General features: G+C 31.2%; 2 protein-coding genes across 7 annotated transcripts; one reads left to right on the top strand and one right to left on the bottom strand.

Annotated features, from left to right (window-relative positions):
- Positions 1-1,200: 1,200 nt before the first annotated feature.
- LOC124892601 (protein IQ-DOMAIN 25-like) lies at positions 1,201-6,448 on the top strand. Of its 6 annotated transcripts, none has more exons than XM_047403844.1 (5): positions 1,201-3,806; positions 4,680-4,745; positions 4,811-4,876; positions 4,944-5,007; positions 5,572-6,269. In XM_047403844.1, the coding sequence occupies exons 1-5, from the start codon at positions 3,429-3,431 to the stop codon at positions 5,580-5,582; spliced, it is 585 nt and encodes a 194-aa protein (XP_047259800.1). In that variant the 5' UTR covers positions 1,201-3,428; the 3' UTR covers positions 5,583-6,269. The 6 variants fall into 6 exon arrangements, with proteins under 6 accessions (XP_047259800.1, XP_047259801.1, XP_047259799.1 ...); XM_047403840.1 differs by having other exon boundaries at positions 1,241-3,806; positions 4,944-5,105; positions 5,572-6,448; XM_047403845.1 differs by lacking the exon at positions 4,811-4,876 and having other exon boundaries at positions 1,202-3,806.
- Positions 6,449-8,117: 1,669 nt separating this feature from the next.
- LOC107854871 (probable pectinesterase 53) lies at positions 8,118-17,395 on the bottom strand. The gene is given in 6 exon segments (XM_047403846.1): positions 8,118-8,382; positions 11,206-11,441; positions 12,792-12,928; positions 12,931-12,988; positions 14,242-14,431; positions 16,512-17,395. Coding segments are annotated over 6 exon segments (816 nt in total). The 5' UTR covers positions 16,559-17,395; the 3' UTR covers positions 8,118-8,234.
- Positions 17,396-19,293: the final 1,898 nt, after the last annotated feature.

The raw sequence follows: 19,293 nt of genomic DNA, 5'->3' as shown, positions 1-19,293 counted from the left end.
GTATAATTTTTTTTAATAAACTAATGCATTCTTTCAAAGAAAAAAAGAACTATAGTTTGATTGAATGAGTTTGATGAGTTAAATAGGTCTAGTCTGTTTTAAAAAAAAAAAAAAATTAGTGACATTCATGTCAACCAAGAGAGAAGAAGACTTTTGAGATGTTTACTATTTTTTGAGGAAAATAGTGATAGTTGAGTGATATTGTGATCCTAAATAAAACATAAGTGATATTTGAAGAAAAATTTTAATACTTATCTGACTATTTCGGAATTCACCGTTAAAACTCTATTTCCATACAATAATTTTCATATTCATTAAAAAAATCATAAAATCGAACTAGATAAAAAATAAGTAAAACAATTTAATTAATTTTTTTAAAATATGTACAAAGTATAAACTATACTACATAATTAAAAGTTGAACAAAAATTAAACAACTAATAATGTAAAAAAGAAAAAATATAACTAACAATTAATAAATAAATTTGTACTAATTAATTTTTATTTTCTTAATAACATATTACTACATTTGATGATTTTTTAATTGTGTAATTGCCAATTAATAAAATTAAATAATTATAATTAAATATATAAATTATTCATTCCCATGCATTGGGATAGTTTTCAATGTATTGGAAAATTGTATAATAAGTAAAGTAATGTTAGAAATTTAAATTTAGGGTGAAAAGGGTAAAGATATCTTAAAATAAATTAGTTTATAATGTGAATAGCATTTATTACTATCATGGCCAAATTATGGCCAAAAAGTTTTTTCCTTAATTAAGACACTGTGCTCCAAAAGTAAAATTTTCTCCCCTTTTTCCATTTTTTGTCTTTTTCTCTTTTTTATTTTTTATTTCTTAATATTCTGATTGGACAAAGTTTGAAAGTTACAAATTATTCAATTTTCTATGGAATTTGATTTGATTCTCCCCTTTTTTAAGTCTAAAAACTCTTTAAATGGTGACACATTTAATCTAAGCTTGGTCTGTTTATCTATCAATAATTCTCACCTTTTTAGGGCAATTTATTTCTCACATTTTATTTCACAGGTCATAAATTCAAATTACGAAAATAATCATGAAAAATAATATAAATATATACCTTAACTTATTATATTTATATAAAAATTTTATTCTTACAAAGTAATTATAAAAATTTCAACTAATTATATATCTTTATTGAATGTATCGGGAGCTAATTATGTATCTCGACAGACTCAAAATTGAAAAAATATATCGAAAACTAATCATATATCTTTTACAAAGTAAAAAATATATTTTTTTTATTATGTATCTCGACAGATTCAAAATCAAAAAAAATATATTGAAACCTAATTATGTATCTTTGCAAAGGAAAGTTGTATCTTCATTCGATGTATCAGGAATTAATTATGTATTTTGACAGGTCCAAAATTGAGATTTTTTCAAGATTTTTTATAATCAGGCTCCAAATTGTCGAGATGTGAAAAAGGCTGCATATAATAAATTTTTATAGTTTAATTCTTTCTTGAAACTCGTATATAGCTGGAGCTTAATGCACCGAATTGCATTAATATTAGAACTTTTAAATTTAAATATTGAAAAATTATATAAAAAAATATTATAAATAATAAATATATTTTAAAATATTAATTAAAATTTATATAATAAACTCTCGATAAACTAAACGCGACGAGTAAAAAGTTGTGTTTGGTGGGTGGCAATTTCTCATTTGTTTCCTATAAAATTGTTTTATAGGTAAGCCTATTCTATTAATAAGCTTCCTTTTAAAAGGAGAATATTTTAGTGGATCTTAATAACTATACTCTTATATATATAAATGTAAAAATCTACATATATCCTACCGATGAAATTGAATATGATTAATAATTTTAGTGCCTAAAATATCAATAAAATCATGATTTTGGCCCTTTAATTTTTAGCTAATTATTTTATACACCTTTAATCCCTTTGACCATAAATCTTCACATCTGACAAATTATTGAGCTTTGGTTAAATTTATATCCTCAATTATTGGTGTGTTTGGTTAAATTTATGTTTGTTACTTTATATTTGAGGTAATGTATTTTCAAAATTTAGTCTATATATCACATAATTTTTATATAAATGGATCAAAAATCACATACTATTACAAAAATATGAAAAAAAAGGTCCAAAATATATTTAAATTTTGACAAATTTTGTCGTAACACACTTAACTTTATGGGAGTCCTATGACCCCCAGATTATTTTTTACTATATTTTTGTGTCATATATTTACTAGCTAGGACTACTGTGTGAAAACATGAACACGGAGCGAGTAAGGGTATGAAGTGGTCCAGCTAAGCAAATATACGCCAAAAAAATACGCTAAAAAATAATCTACGGGGGGCATAAGACACCCGCAAAGTTGAGGTTTGTTATGACAAATTTCGCTAAAGTTTAAGTATATTTCAAACCTTTTTCCCAAAATTATGTGATATTCACTTATAGAGGTTCGGAAAAGCGTTGGATGGTAAAAGGTCTATTGTACGCAACTTATCGTACATTTCTACAAGTTTTTTTTTCCACGACCGAAACCTATGATTTATTGATCACATGACTACAACTTTATTAGTCACGTCATAACTCCCCGTTAGAATTTATCAATAATCAAGAGATTAAAAGTGTGATTATTTATATTGTAATTTAAGAAACATAATCAATAGAGATTCTTATAGCCAACCTAATTTGTTTGAAATTTAAGAGTAATATTAGTAAAATATATTTACATTCACATATGCAAATTGATATATTCTTTCCGAAATTTTTGAATTTTGAAAGTTAGTTCTCAAAATATAAGGTAAGTGTACCTATTTCTTTGGCTCAATCTGGATTCACACACTTTATTAAATAACAAATTAATGTAAAATTACTAACTCATTGACATCATGACATGTACATTTACCTATTAATTTTCGTATCTATATTACAATCTCGATTAATTTAAATTTGAGTCGAGTCACGACTAATTCAAATTCGTTCTACGTAAAGTCATAAAAGAAAAATCGCTTTATTATACCAAAATCGCTTTCATATTCAAGACTCGATTCGAGTATGTGTGAATATATATATATATATCATCTCACCTTATAACACACTCAATAACGTTCTCATTCGACCGACAACGTAATTCAAACTCCTAAAGTTATTATTACTTGACCTATCACGTGACTCGAACTCTTAACTTATTTGTTGTAAATATACTTTATATTTAAATTTCAACCCCATTTAATTTATTTTGCCTTTTTAAATTTCCTCTATTTATGACAACTTTTCAACCATATGTTAAAATTCTCTTTAAAGTTTTTCTCTCACTTTCACTCTTTTTATAAAAAGCCATTTCACTTACTCCTACTTAGTTATTCTCTCCTCCCAAAATTTTCAAAATTTCCAAAATACCTCCCAAATGGGCAAAGCAATTAAGTGGTTGAAAGGCTTATTTGGTATTAAAAAAGAAAACGTAAATAAGTGCAAAATTGGAATTACATGTTTCGGCAGTTTCGCCCGAGACACTGTTGTCTCCGTCGCCATAGACGGAGGTTCCGGAGGCTTATGTCACAATCCGGCGACAATTCCGCCGAACATTACGGCAGCGGAGGCGGCGTGGCCGAGCTTATTTGATAAGGAGCAGAGTAAACATGCACTTGTGGTGGCTGCCGCCATTGCTGCGGCAGTGGACGCCGTTGCTGCTGCACATGCGGCGGACGCGGTGGTGAGGTTGGCCAGTCAAAATAAAGGAAATGGTGCTGCTATGAAAATTCAAACGGTGTTTCGTGGTTTTTTGGTAAATTCACATTATCACAATAATAATAGTAGTAATAATTGCTTAATCATTTATTTTCATACTTTTAAAAGTAACTTTTATTTAATGCAATTAATAAAAGTACTACTTTGTGTATTTTAAAATTTTAAAAATCGAGAGGATATAAAAGCTTCAATTTTACTATAAATTTTGAAGTTGAAACTTAAATTCTCTAAAGATTTTTGACTAGTGATTTGTAGTTTGCAGTTTTATTTGACCATATGTTTATTTAATTTGAAAAAAAATTTGAAGTTCTGTGAGTAGAGATTTTCATAAATTCAAAAATGGGCTCAAACCAATTTTTGGATTTTCGAGACTTTCAATCATAAAGAAATTCAATTATTTTGTAATTTGAAAATATTTGAAAATGAGATTTTTAAACTTTAATTAAATTTTATGGTTAAATAAATAAGTATTTGAAGATAAAATTTTAAAACGAACAGTAAAACACTAGTTTAGTTGTATATATGAACAGTATAAGATATATTTAGACTTGTTATTTCATAAACTTTAATTCTCAAATAATGTTTGTTTATCAGTTTGACAGTTTATTTGAACTTCAAAATTGAAAGTATATAATTTGAAGTTTCAAAAATCATTTTTTGAGTTTCTTCAAAAAAATTTTCTCTCACAAATTTTTAATTTTATTTTTATCTCCAAACACAACTTGACCACTAAATTCATGATCTTTTAAAAGTTATAATTCATGTCAAAAATAAAATACATATGATTCATTCACCTCCGGTTGTAGCAGATAATCTGTTTTATTTTCAAGTTGCTAATAAATTACCAACAAACAATTATTTTTTTTCTTCTAATAATTTCTTTTTAATTTATTGATATGTGATTTTACAGGCAAGAAAGGCATTAAGAGCATTAAAAGGATTAGTAAAATTACAAGCATTGATTAGGGGTTGTTTGGTCAAAAAACAATTATTTTTTTCTTGTAATAATTTTTTTTTAATTATTGATATGTGATTTTATAGGCAAGAAAGGCATTAAGAGAATTAAAAGGATTAGTAAAATTACAAGGATTGGTTAGGGGTTATTTGGTAAGAAAACAATTATTTTTTTTTCTTGTAATAATTTTTTTTTAATTATTGATATGTGATTTTACAGGCAAAAAAGGCATTAAGAGCATTAAAAGGATTAGTAAAATTACAAGCAAGTGCTACACTTCATGGTAAGCAAGCATTAATGAGAGCACAAGCAAGTGTACGTGGTAAAAAATGCTTCATTAAAAGTCAAAATTCACAACTTCATCATGCAATAAAATCACTTGTAAGATCCTTAATCCTATACTCTATGATCTTATTATATGTGTATGTATATATTTTAATTTATTTGGAAGGAGAGTCTTGGGGCGACGGCGAAAAGTTGTTTCTGTATGTCTTATAGGTCACATGGCTCGAATGGTGAAAAAAGTCAACAATGTGCATGGAATCTCTCATGGAGTTTCACATGTGAAATTTGAAACTCCAACGCAATGGTTATTTTTTAAAAAACATAGAGCCAAAATGTGGCCTTAGAGGAACTTGAAATTCTCAGGGAAGTGGCTATTTTTCAAAGCTAGGGCCGAAAAATGAATAGTGGATTCCATTATTTTGTATTTTTCGATACATCAAGTTTAAATTCTAAATTTGTATTTACATACAGAACCCGCCTTAAATTCTAAATTTGTATTTACATACAGAACCCGCCTTAAATCCGTCTCCGATTTTTTGACTTTGTTACCATTGATTTATAGGATATGTTTGATGAATCAAGAAGTGGAAGTACACTACAAATGCCTAGAAGAAGGCTATCAACATCAGTGGAGGCTAAAAACATAAATGGGGAAAGTGCTAAAATTGTAGAGATGGACACTTATGGAAGGCCCAAATCATCAAGATCCAGAAAAACAAACACTTGGGCTTCTGATCCATGTGATGATGATCCATTTGAACCACCAATGTTGTCTTCACGTGCCTCAGATTGGGCTCAACAACATCAACACTCCAAGTTGTCAACAACAGCCCAAAGTACACTAAGGTTTGCAAACAACTCTTGTGGATCTAACACCCCTAATACACCAATAGCCAAAATGTTTGTGTTGATAGCTACTATTTTAGGAACAATTATTATGACAATAATTATCCTAATTATATGACGCTAAAACACAATCATTTAAGTGGTATTACAATGCAAAGATCATGTTCACAAGCACAAGATAAAATCAATTTCAAGAATGCTATCATTGACAAAACTGAAAATTCAAGAGAGTTCACTCATTGACGTCGACGTCGCATGAGCCTGACCAGCACAAAAGGGCACGACCAGGTCCAAGACGAGCATGGCTGTCAATCGCCCGAGCCTGACAAACGCAAAAAAGCACGATCAGGTTCAAGACCAGAACGACTGTCGTAGAAATGGTGAAAGTTCTACAACATTTTAATTTTAGACAAAGAATAGATAGAGAATAGAAGAAAAGGGAATATTTTTATGTAAAGTTAGAGGCATGATGTGACTTAACATTGCATTGAGCTAGTTTTCGAGGTTGATTTTTTAATACTTACTTTATAGTAAGTGTAATTAATATAAACCTTAAGATTTTATTTACTAATTGTGTGAATAATTATGTTCTTTTTCTATCTTTTGTTTGTTCTTCATAGGCTATTTCCATCCAAAGGAATTTTTAAAATATCACATATTAGTTGTTTTTTTATTTATACAGTATAAATTTTCAATGATGAAAAAGATAATCGAACGTCTCATGATACAAGTAGATTTATATATGAAAAATATTTAAGTAAAAAATAAAAAGGCGGAATATATCTATAATCGCTTAATAAATTTGTCAATATGTTTTATTTAAATATTTGAACTACGACATGTTTTATTTTGAATATTTTCGACTTAAAAATTTAACCATTTATTATATAAGTAAGTTTATCACTTAAAATATATTTTCTCACTGTAATTTGCTGTAATTTGTTTGTCACATGAAAATTGATAGGGGTTGATTTCAAAATTCAAAAATGAGAATGATTGGCCACATTACATTTGATGAAAGTTTATTACGTATTATTTTGGATGAAAAGGCTATAGCTTTGTAACAATATTTGTTTTTATTTACTAGTAAAGTATGTACTTCTTTTGTCATCTTTTGGTACTTTTTTAAAACTAGTAACTGAAAAATAATCATTGTTGGATTTTTTAATCTTGTGAGATCGGCAATATGAACGAGCATATTTTTATTTTATTTTATTTTATATGATGTTGGTTTGAGATGAATTTAATTGGAGAATCTTGATTAATGATGTGAAGAAATAGACCTTGGATGTAATTCAGTTCTAAAAAAAAAACTCATGAGGTGAGGACTACGCAAGCTATATAACGAGAGTACGAGAACATTCCATTCGATATAGAACTCTTCAACGTCTCACATGCTCAAAACTGAACATCCAAAACGTAAATAATATAATATGAACATCTAGCTAAAAATTCAAAAAGTGAGATAGATCTTGTTCTGATACCATATTGTAAGTGTACGATAGTCACACACTTTAACAAGAGTGAATTCATATAGTCGAATCTAAATTTTTTTCGAGTTTAGGCACAAAAGTTATTGTTTTGTGCATAAATATACCTTTCATATTCAAAATAGTTGCACGTTTTGCCCTTTAAATGAATCGGCCTTTAATTTTTGTCATTCAAATATACTGGTTTTTAATTTTTCCTTTGAAATCAAACGTATACCTAGTGCGATATAAGTACTTTAAGGGCACAAAGTATAACTTGTGAGATATTCTGATGCTAAAATATAAAATTGTGTGCTACAAAAAAAAGTTATTTGTTCGACAAGACATGGGACAGTTATAGCTTACGAAGGACATGACCCTCGATAGAAAGGTGTGGAGGACGCGGATTAGGGTAGAGCGGTAGTAGGTAGGAGTACGTTCGTAATAGTACGAAAGAGTATTTTGCTTGTATCTGTGTCTGTAGTTTTTGGTAACCTCTTGTTCGTGGTGTTTCAGTAATATTTATGATTTCGTATATCTAGTTTATAATATTACTTTATGGATGTCTTGTTTCTTTTACTATCTACTGATGTGATATCCCTTTTTGTTGTTTGCTTTTACGTTTTTTTTATTTGGTATATTGTTATCTGTCCTGAGCCGAAGGTCTATCAGAAAGAACTCTCTGCTTCATTTGGTATGGACTGCGTATACTTTATCCTCTCCAGACCCCATTTTATGAGAATACACTAAATATGCTGTTGTTATTACTATTAATCAAAAAAGAAATCTCACCTTTAAATTATCATAATTTTCACCAAGATTTTTCTACTCTATGCCTCTTTAAACTACTACAAAATACATGGATTTTACAAAATAAACCAAAAAAAATAAAAAATTATTTATTTTTTAATTAAAAATTAATCCATTCAGAGCTATCAATAAAATTAAGTGAAATAAAAGGCTTAGCTTCTTGTTCAGTTAATTCCCTACACCATGAAACTCTTCCCGCAAAATTTGCACCTGGTCCACTACATTTATATTGTCCATAATGTACAGTCCTGTCCAAAAAAAAAAAATTAAAAAAATTAAAAAAAATTAATAATAAAAAATAATTTGGAAAAATTAACGTAAACGTACACCTTAACTTATTATATTTACACAAATCTCCACCCTTACAGAGTAATTACAAAAATCTCAACTAATTATGTATCTTCCTTAGATGTATCGGGAGCTCATTATGTATCCCGACAAACTCAAAATCGAAAAAAATGTATGAGGAGCTAATTTACAAAGGAAATTCGGGAGCTAATTATGTATCTTGATAGATCCAAAATTAAATTTTTAAGTAATTATGCAAAATATTATGATTTTTTTGTAATTAAGCTCCAAACTGTCGGGATTTATGTTGTTTACTCTAAATGATACGACAATAATATACTCAGCGTAATCCTACGAATGAATTATAGAAGGTAGGATTTACGGAGGGCGGAGTCAGAGTCGGGATATGAGTTGGTCAATCTCAGTAACTTTTACTCAAACAGTATGTATTAAAAAAAATCCATATCAAATATGTGGGACGATTAGATTTCAAATTCAGTTACTATCACTTGAAGTCATCATTTTAAAATCAAGAACTCAAAAGGTCAAAATTCTGGTTCCGCCTCTGTATGTAGACGTTACCTTCTTTGTGTGATAGGGTGATTGTTTCTGATAGATAATCGGCTCTAAAAATGCATATCAAAATCAGTGTGAAAAGAAAACGCAGTATTAAAAAAGTCGTGTCGAAAATAATGGAGTAATAAGAATATAAAAGGAATTCAAAAAATGAAACTATTATCTGCCTGAGGACCTGTCCATGATAATTAGTCAATGATTAGTGTTTAAGTATTATTAATCATACATTATCTACATGCATAAAGTCATTAATCATTTCCAATTGAGCTAATTAAATATATATATATATATATATATATATATATATATATATATATATATATATTTATGTAAGAGTTTTTTTAATTTACAATATAACCTTTTTCGATATTGTGCGTTACAGTTGATAATTTTGATTACACTGGCATTCACATAGACAAGTACAAGTTTTCAACAATAGATGTGACCATACTTATTGCTTTCGACTCGAACTATATATTAAAGAAATTTTTTGAACATGTTATATTGGCATACAGTTTGAAATAAGCTCAAATAAAGTAGATAGATAATATGAGCAGTGAGAATTTATATAGTCAATGAAGGACGAGGAAGAGAGCAATATGGAGATAGATAATATGATTAGTGAGAACTCGTATAGTCGATGAAAGACGAGGCAAAAAGTAATATAGATATAGATCGATAATATGATCAGTTGAAAACTCGTAACCGACCAATATGGAGATAGATAATATGATCAGTGAGAACTCGTATAACCGATGAAGGACGAGATAGGAAGGAAGCAATATGGAGATAGATAATATGATCAGTGAAAACTCGTATAATCGACGAAGGACAAGAAAGAAAGCAATATGGAGATAAATAATATGATCAGTGAAAATTCGTATATATAGTCGATGAAGGACGAGGAAGAAAGCAATATAGAGATAGATAATATGATCAGTTGAGAACTCGTAACCGAGCAATATAGAGATTGATAGATAATATGATTAGCTTAGAACTCGTATAACCAAGCAATATGAAGACAAATAATATGATCAATGAAAACTTATATAACTGATGAAGGACGAGAAAAAAGACAATATGGAGATAGATAATATGAACAGTTTAGAACTCGTATAACGAAGCAATATGAATTCGAAGACAGATAATATGATCAATGAAAACTCGCATAACTGATGAAGAACGAGAAAAAAAGTAATGTAAATATAAATAATATGATCAGCGAGAATTCGTACGGTCCACGATGATGATAGAAAAAAAGCAATATGGAGATAGTGGAGTAGTAAGGTTAGTGGATACTCTGAAAAAGTTGTTACTATATGACAAATTTCCAATACCATTTTTGTGTATAAATAATAATAATAATACTAAATAATAATAATAATAATAATAATAATAATAATAATAATAATAATAATAATATACAGGCAACAAATAACCTTTTGTTGATGTTTTCTTTGTATACGATATATATCATTCTTACTAAAAGTAATGAATTCAGTTAAATCAAGTATCTGATCATGTATAAGAGTGTCTTTGAACTCTTTTAGCCCCAAAAATGTGCTCGTAGGAAACTGTTTTAATTTCCACGGTAAATTAAATTCCATCATTCCCATATATATCAGTTAAATATCTTCACATAAGCAACTTATAAAATGTATGATGATACTTTTAATAGGGTAAGTCAATCTTATTTACCCCAAAGCAAACAATATCAACCCATATTAAGAGTTTTTAAAGATGTTATAGCCCAAAAAATGTGCTCGTAGGAAACTGTTTTCCACGATAAATCCCATCGATCATTCCCATATATACCAGTTAAACATCATCACATAAATAATTTATAAGATGTATGATACTCTTAATAGGATGAGTCGTTCTTATTTACCCAAAAACGAACAATATCATCAACCCGGCCATATTATTAAGAGTTCTATAAGTTGTTATATATATATATCCCAAAAATATGCTCGTACGAAACTGTTTCCCACGGAAAATCCCATCGATCCCATACATACCAGTTAAACATCTTCACATAAGCAACTTATAATAAGTGAGTCGTTCTTATTTACCCCAAAACGAACAGCATTAGCCCATATATTAATTAAGAGTTCCCACGATAAAACCCCATCGACCATTCCCATATATATCAGTTAAACACCTCACATAAAACGAAACGAGCTATGAAGTAGTAGTAGGGAACTTACATTTCACGTAGGGGGTCACCCCAATTATGCCAACCTTTAGGTATGATAATGTTGTCCATATAAGTGTAAGCAAAGATGACCCTAGAGGAAGGACCCCATGCCCTACCTAGGTACAATGCACCTAAACCTGTCACCTTACAATTCACAAAGCTAAAACATGTGTCCTCCAACATACTACTCCTTCCTTGTGCTGTTACTGCTCCTGTCACTTGTGTTGTTGCATGAAAATGACATCCCTAAAATAATATCAGAGTTTAAGTTATGTGCACTGACATGTATGTAAGTAATTGCACGAATTCAGAGTTTAAGTTACATGCACTGACATGTATGTATGCTTGTGCTATTGCACGTAAATGACATCCCTAAAATAATTTTTGAGTTTAAGTTATGTGCACTGACATGTATGTAAGAAATTGCACGTATTCAGAGTTTAAGTTACATGCACTGACATGTATGTATGCTTGTGCTATTGCATATAAATGACATCCCTAAAATAATTTTCGAGTTTAAGTTATATGCACTGACATGTATGTATGTAAGCAATTGCATGAATTCAGAGTTTAAGTTACATGCACTGACATGTATGTATGCTTGTACTATTGCATGTAAATGACATCCCTAAAATAATATCAGAGTTTAAGTTATATAGATGTTGTTAGTGTATATAACTTAAACTCTGATGGAGTATTATTTAAGGGGTGTCATTTACATGCAATAGCACAAGCATATATAGATGTCAGTGCATATAACTTAAACTTTGAAAACATGCAATTACTTACACAAAATTTTTATCAGAGATATAATAAATATCGAAAAGGCAGAATCACAAGCAAAAAGACCAAAAGTGCTCAATTTTGAAAAATTGAAGATCGAATGTGCTTAACTAAATATATAGGAACCAAAATCAGAATTCGTCAATATTTTAGGGACTAAAAGTGCAAATTTCCTTGATTTCTAAAAAGGGGTTTTTACAATTTTTTATCAAAATAAGTTATTTTTTAAATCAATTCACCAAAGTAATATGTTTTTTAAAAACTTTACAAAACTAGTACAAACGTTGTTGGCAGTAACATATTAGGTTTTGAAAAAATTAACGGACCAAAATGGCGTTAAAGTAAGAATCGTTACCGATAGTAATGTTTTTGGCTTAAAACGTTACCAATGGTAACGAGACTCTGCGACTCCGCTACATCAGGCTCTACAGAGTTGATTTGATAGAGTGGCAGAGATTTATACCTCGTTACTGTTGGTAACGTTTTAAGCCAAAAACATTACTATCAATAACGATCCCTACTTTAACACAGTCTACTATTCACTTTGGTCCGTTAATTTTTTAAAAATCTAATACCTTACTGCCAACAACGTTTATAATAGTTTTATAAAGTTTTCAAAAAAAAAACATATCACTTTGATGAATGATTTAAAAAATGGTTTATTTTGGTCAAAACATCCAAATATTCCTCCTATACAACATTTCATACACAATATACCTAAAGTATACACTGATTATATACTATTATACATTCATCAATTATTTTTAGTTTAATCAGTTGACTGAAAGAACATAGATTGAAGTGATTAATTACCTCAAAGAAAGAAAGGCCATTGCCAAATATGAAGTCCACAGAGCCTTCAATATAACAATCTTTATAATAATGTCTTCCCAAATGATCATAAAGTGTATCTTGTGCACCCAAAAATTTACACCCTACAAATGCTGCTGTATACGTGTTGCTACTGCTTGTTTTCCTATTGCTCCTGGTGGTGGCACTGGTGTTGTATTCTGCATTTTTAATCTCGAGTTTAACTTCTATGTACTGACAATGAAAAATAATTTAAAAACGATGATTGCATGTTCGTTTTTATAAAATGTTGATGTATACGTGTTGGACCATCCTCTAAAAGTAGTGTATTTTTGGAGAATCCTACATAGATGCAACAATATTTTTGAAGAAATTTATTGAGAATTACTCAATTTAATAGGTGTAATTTTATGGTCACAAAAATGGCATTTGTCACAGGTTGACTAATTTTTGAAGTTAAATTGGATTACTTATCTTTCGCTTTAGAGAGTCAAGCTGATTAATTTTTGAAGTTAGATTGGATTAGATCAACACAATATTTTACCATTAAAATTTATATATTAAAAAAGCTATACGAAAAATACTACTTGTTGCAATTTTTCTCATGTCAATATGGTGAAAAGTAGATTTTAAAGTGTTGATCAAAATTCATATATTTTGACTCTCTAGGAGCGACATGACAACTAATTTGGAACGAAGAGTGTAGTAAAATTGCAAATTTAATGATATAAATGGAACCAAGGCCTTGTCGTAAACTAGTAAATATGTTGTCATGCGATTAAGAAATTACGAGTTCGAGCTATATGCAAACAATCTCTTGCAGAAATGTAGATACAACTGCATAGAGTAAACCCTTGTGGTCTGATCCTTCCCTGAACTGTCCTTTTATTAGAAAAAAATAAAAAAGGTAGCCCAGTGCACTAAATCTCATCCTGCTATACGGGTTCAGAACGGGTTCAGAAGAGGACCCCATCACAAGGATGTATTATACACAGTCTTACCATGCATTTCTGCCAGAGGCTATTTCCGAATCTTAAACCCCTGACCTCATGATCACATGGCAACAATTTTACCCGTTACTCCAAGACTTCCCTTTTATCATTTTACATAATTGACAATGCACACAATTGTTTTTTTGTTTGGTTTCCCATCCAGTGTCCGATACCCGTATTGGAGTCCGACTAATCTGGATTCGCATCGGGTAGGGCCCCATTCAAGGGGTAGCTCTCCCTAACAAGGATTTTTCTATACCCAGACTCGAACCCGAGACCTCTGATTAAGGAAGGAACAACCCCTGCCCATCCACACCACATCCTTTGTGGTAATGCACACAATTGTTGTTCAAGTGCACATGAGATAGAGATAATACATAAATGCTTTGTTGGATTTCAACTTTATATTTCTTAAAAAGACACCAACAAAGTGTAAATTGAAAATAAATAATGTTTGGTACCTTGAAAGTAATATTCTTGGCTTGAAAATAAGGTGAATTTACAGCAAAAGTTGCTGAACCAAAAGTGCCAAGAGGTTTTCCATTTGGTCCAATTGTTTGTGCTGTATCTCCATATTGAATTATTGTATTATCTGCCCCTTCACCTTCTATGGTAATGAATGATATGAATGGTGGTATGTTTACTTTCTCCCTGAGGAAATTTAAAAAAAAAAAACATAAAAATTTGGAATAAAATACATTATGTTGAACAAATATAAAGGCCAGCTCGGATCACTAAGCTCTCGTAATACAAGGGGTTCGAGGAAAGGTCGGTCACATTTAGTCTTATGCAGTTGCGGAGTTAGGAGTTTCATTAAGGGGTTTCAGGAGTAAATATATGAACTAGTCGAAAGGGGTTCAACATCTACTATACATGCATAAAAAATATTTCTAACCATGTAAAAATTGTATAATTCTTCATAAAAGGGGGTTCGTATGAACCCATTGGAGCAAAGGTAGCTCCGCCACTAGTCTTATGTACGTATCGCGCCTTATTTGCAATTCTCTATGAGGTTATTTTTTCATCTTGAATTTGTGACCTTCTAATTATGCAAAAGACATTCTGGATGAGGTTGTTTTTACAGCTTGAATCTGTAACCTTCTAATTGTGCAGAAGACATTCTGTATGAGGTTATTTTTACAGCTTGAATCTATCTGTAACCTTTTAATTATGTAGAAGACAACTTTTAATATTGCATCTAGGACCATTTAAAAAAAAAATATGAAAGAAAAAATTTTAACTTTGGAGGGAAAGACATTATCTTAAACAAAATATTAAGGCAAGCTCGATATATTAAGTTCTCGCTATGCATGTGTTTTGCGGAGAAACTTTGACTTTTTGAGAAGAAGAGTCGCCACTTAATTTTGAAAAGGAATTAAGAAACCTTTATAGAGTTACTTAAAACGATTCAAAATAGGAAAATTGTCTTAAGTTAGAGATTCTAGATAAGCGTTTCCTATTAACGTTTTAGGAAGGTGTTAGGCACCTAAAACATCCGCTAACTTGCGGTTATCCGGACTGTTTGAAAACGTCTTTGATTAACTTTGGAAAATCGGTTTGTTGAAAAGAAATTGATTAAGGAAAAGTTTTCACGAAAATCAATTTTTAGCGACTTAGTTAGGGATAAAGATAAATTATTCAACAAAAAATACAACATTTTAGGCAAAGGAAAACAGTGATTCACTTGCTACCTATAAACATGTGGACTGTAAAAAATGTCTAAATACATCAATCTCAAGATTATGAAAAGTATGGCTTGCAATCGAGTCAATTAGTTAAAGAATATGTGAATCATAACACTCACACAAATAGATCCACACACTACAATCTCCACATTATTTCAAAGCAATGTTAAGGAGCTTAATTGACCAAGTCTCCGCTACTTTTGATCACGTGTGGTACCAATATAATCATAAAATTTTCAGAAAAGAGTTAAACCAGATTATTCAATGAATATATGAGGCAAATCAATTCACTGCCTTAAGTTGGGACCCAAAAAAAGAAAGCTAATCAACGACAGTCAGCTTTATGGAAACTAAGATCCTGTATTATTTGTATCAAAAGAAAGATAAGAGCATTTTCATAACATGATACTTGTAGACATTAAAGACAAAAAGTAAGGATTTGACACCTGAAAGGTAAATCCCGGTGTTTTCTTCTTGACATTGTAAGTCAGGGAAAACAAAGTGAAGAGTCCTCTTTTAACCAAGAAACGACGAGACGAATGATGCTAAAATGTGCGTAGAACTCGAAACATCTTTTGTAAAATATCACTTTAAAAAGACATAAAATTTACATCATTCCGTAATAACCAAGAGATATAAGATTTACATCATTCTATAATAACCATTCTGAGCAATTAAGTATCAACAGAGTATGAATAATAACATCTCCAGAGAGGGTCAAATAACTTTGAATAGAGAAAATTCCGGGCAAATTTACACAATGTTCATCAAAGAACAAACTTAACGTCCATCATCAAACCAATCATGACACAGGTAAGATGACGGAAAAATAGTTTAATGCCTCATACTCTAACAGTACCTACACTAACATGCAAAGGTAATGCATTTTCTTTTAGCTATAGCAACTTACAACCAACAAGAAATGAATGTGTTTAGAAAATTGTAAAGAAAACAGTGAACATCTCAGCATACCAAAACGTCAATTGTCACCATATAATAGCGAGATAAAGCTGAAACATTTAAGAACTTAATGGAAAGAACGTTACCTATTCGGGGAGCAGCAAAACGGGAACAAACTACCTATCAGCAGCATCTCAACCACATAGATCAGCCATCAATCTTTCGAACACCAAGACAAAAGAAGTGAGAACAAAACTCCCTCAAAATCCTCTTTGAAGAAAAGAAAGAGACCCCCCAGATTTTCAACTACGATTTTCGACCTAAATTTCGAAACAAAATTCGAGTTCCCAAAGCTTTTCCTAAACACAATTTCTAGACCCTCCAATTCTTCCCCTCTTAGAACCCTAGAGCCAATACCAAAAAAAAATCCCCCTCACAGTGACCTGATCGGTCTTTATATAGGGCTCCAAATTCGGGGGGAATCTAGGTGTTTCAAAAGGAGAGTAATTCAAAATTTCACTCGGATTAGGCTACCCCTAACAGATTGTACCCCTTTGTACCAAATTCTTGGATGATTCCCAAATAGGTGGACCAATCACCATTGGAAAAAACGAATCCCACCTTCCAACCACTAAAAAACACCCAAATGTGTACCAGATTCGTACCCCTATCCCAAAATCCACGAAATTAAACATTGGAGGACACCTCAACACTGTTCTAGAAGGTTCGAAATTCCTCGATGTACACATTCATGTGGGGGTCACATAATCCGTACGAACTGATGGTGAAAAGATGTATTTGGGTTTTTTTCGGGTTAAAAATGGGTCGAACTTGGGTCGATGGATTTGGGGTCGATTTTACGATTGTTGTTGTTGTTCTATAATATTCAATATTGCTTGCCATTGTTTGAGCATATTGTGAAGGGAAGGGCTGAAGGATAATCGGGTATTTGGAGCTGAAGGGATCGGGTTTCACCGTTGTTGGGGAATGGGTCATTTGGTTGAGATCGTTTATGGCTAAGGGTTTGAAAGTGGGTGTTGTTGAGAAGATAAGGGGGGTTTGGGCCGGGTTCTTGAGAGTATTGGGCCAATTTGGGGGCTGGTAACAAAAGAGTGGGCCACGGGTTGGTCTTGAAATTGGGCCAATTGGTCTTGGTTTTCTTTTTGAACTGCGGGGAAAAGATAAAAAAGAGGGATTGGTGTGGGCTAAAACTAATATGATGTCGGATTATTTCGGGTAGATTAGGGATTCGGATTATAAGTTAGGTAATTAAATTTAAATTTTAGCCAAACCGAATACCAATTGGTCAATTGTATCACAATTAAGGCCAAATTGATTCCAAATTATGCTAAAATTTAATAAATTGACCAAATCAAATCGAATTTCGATACGAATTAACACCCTGTTTAATCTTGAGCTTCTTGATTCAATAAAATTAAACAAATATTTATCCAAATAAGTTATTTTTGAGAATAAATTATATTTAAATCAAGATTTCAACTGTTTGAACTTATTATCAAAAAATAATCCTTGATTAAAATTTGATATTCCGTAAAATAATTATTTAAGTAACAAAATTACATAATTTCGTATAACTAAATACGATAATATATAATCGTTACTCAAGAATGACAAAATTTGCACAGATGAATATTTTTTGAAAAGTTTCTATTTAGACGAAATACATATTTTGATTTTATTAACAACCGAAGAAGCTCGAAAGTAAACTCGATTTGTGGAGGAAAAAAATTAGGTGTCAGCAACTGCCCCCTCCCTTTGGGTAGGGTGGATGCAAGTAACCCTGGGCAAAGGTAGGTTGACGCTCCTAATTTTGTCCGACCACAAATTCGAATCTGAAAAAGGTTGGTTTTTCGCACTAGTTTCATAAAGTCATGGCCGGACCTCGATATCAGGTTTCCTACATATCTCAGGTTCCATGAGAATTTAGGCTACTTGTAGTTCATAAAGATTGATTTTAAGCACAATTTTCAAAAAAATTCACCCAGACTGCTTGTAGTTCGACTCAATCGGTAGAAAAGATAGTCTTTTATTTCAGACGATCTCTGACTCGGGATGAGTGACAAGTTAATCGAGTTGCAGAAAAGAGGCTTGTAAACTCTTAACCATGAACGTGGAGCTCTTCACATCCATAGGCAAGAACTTACCCGGACATAATTTCCGAAACTCTAAGTGTGTTGCCACCCAAATTTGAAAAAAAAAAAAAGAAAGTTCTCCTCAGTATGTGTTAACAAACATCCCAGAGGTAAAGGTGAGACCAGAATATCCAAAAAATACCCACATGCCTTCTAATAGAGGCATGGTTAAATGGTGGTGGTGATCATCATTTAGCTCGCGTCTAAAGAGTTTGACATCCCTCTCCAGACTATGTCCCATTTTTTTGCTGAGAAAGAGTTCCACGTTGTGCTGCGTCCTTTTTAGAGTCGTCCGGACCTGTGGTTTTGATTTGAGATTTTCATCCTCTCGGATGCTCTCGAAAATGCTTTAGGCAAAAAGTGTTAGTGTTAAACATAATTCACGAAAGAGGTAAGTAATCTTTTACCATATCTCCACGTGAGTTGTTGCCTAAAAAATGAAGTCATCCTTTATTGTACCTGTTTGATGGGAAATAACTCGCAATAACAGACATAACAACCTCCTTGGTTGTTGTATAATTAGCTCATCTGTCGAGTGAATATGTTTTCAAAGTGGGGTGGCCCTTTTGGTTACCTATATCACTTGTTGTATGTGGCATGATAACCTCTCCGGTTGTAGCCGATGATCGATTTATAAATTTTCCTTAAATTGTCAATCTTCAGATAATCTTGCGTATTATTTGATGTTTGATAAGAGGTGACTTTCAGATATCCTTTGAATTTATAGCTTTTAGGTAATCCTGCTCATCATCCAACTTTGGATAAGAGATAACTT

The sequence above is a fragment of the Capsicum annuum genome, unplaced genomic scaffold (assembly GCF_002878395.1).
Source record: "Capsicum annuum cultivar UCD-10X-F1 unplaced genomic scaffold, UCD10Xv1.1 ctg4876, whole genome shotgun sequence".
NCBI lineage: Eukaryota > Viridiplantae > Streptophyta > Magnoliopsida > Solanales > Solanaceae > Capsicum > Capsicum annuum.
Note: the sequence above shows the minus strand (reverse complement) of the source record. Positions and strands in the feature narration are given on the sequence as shown.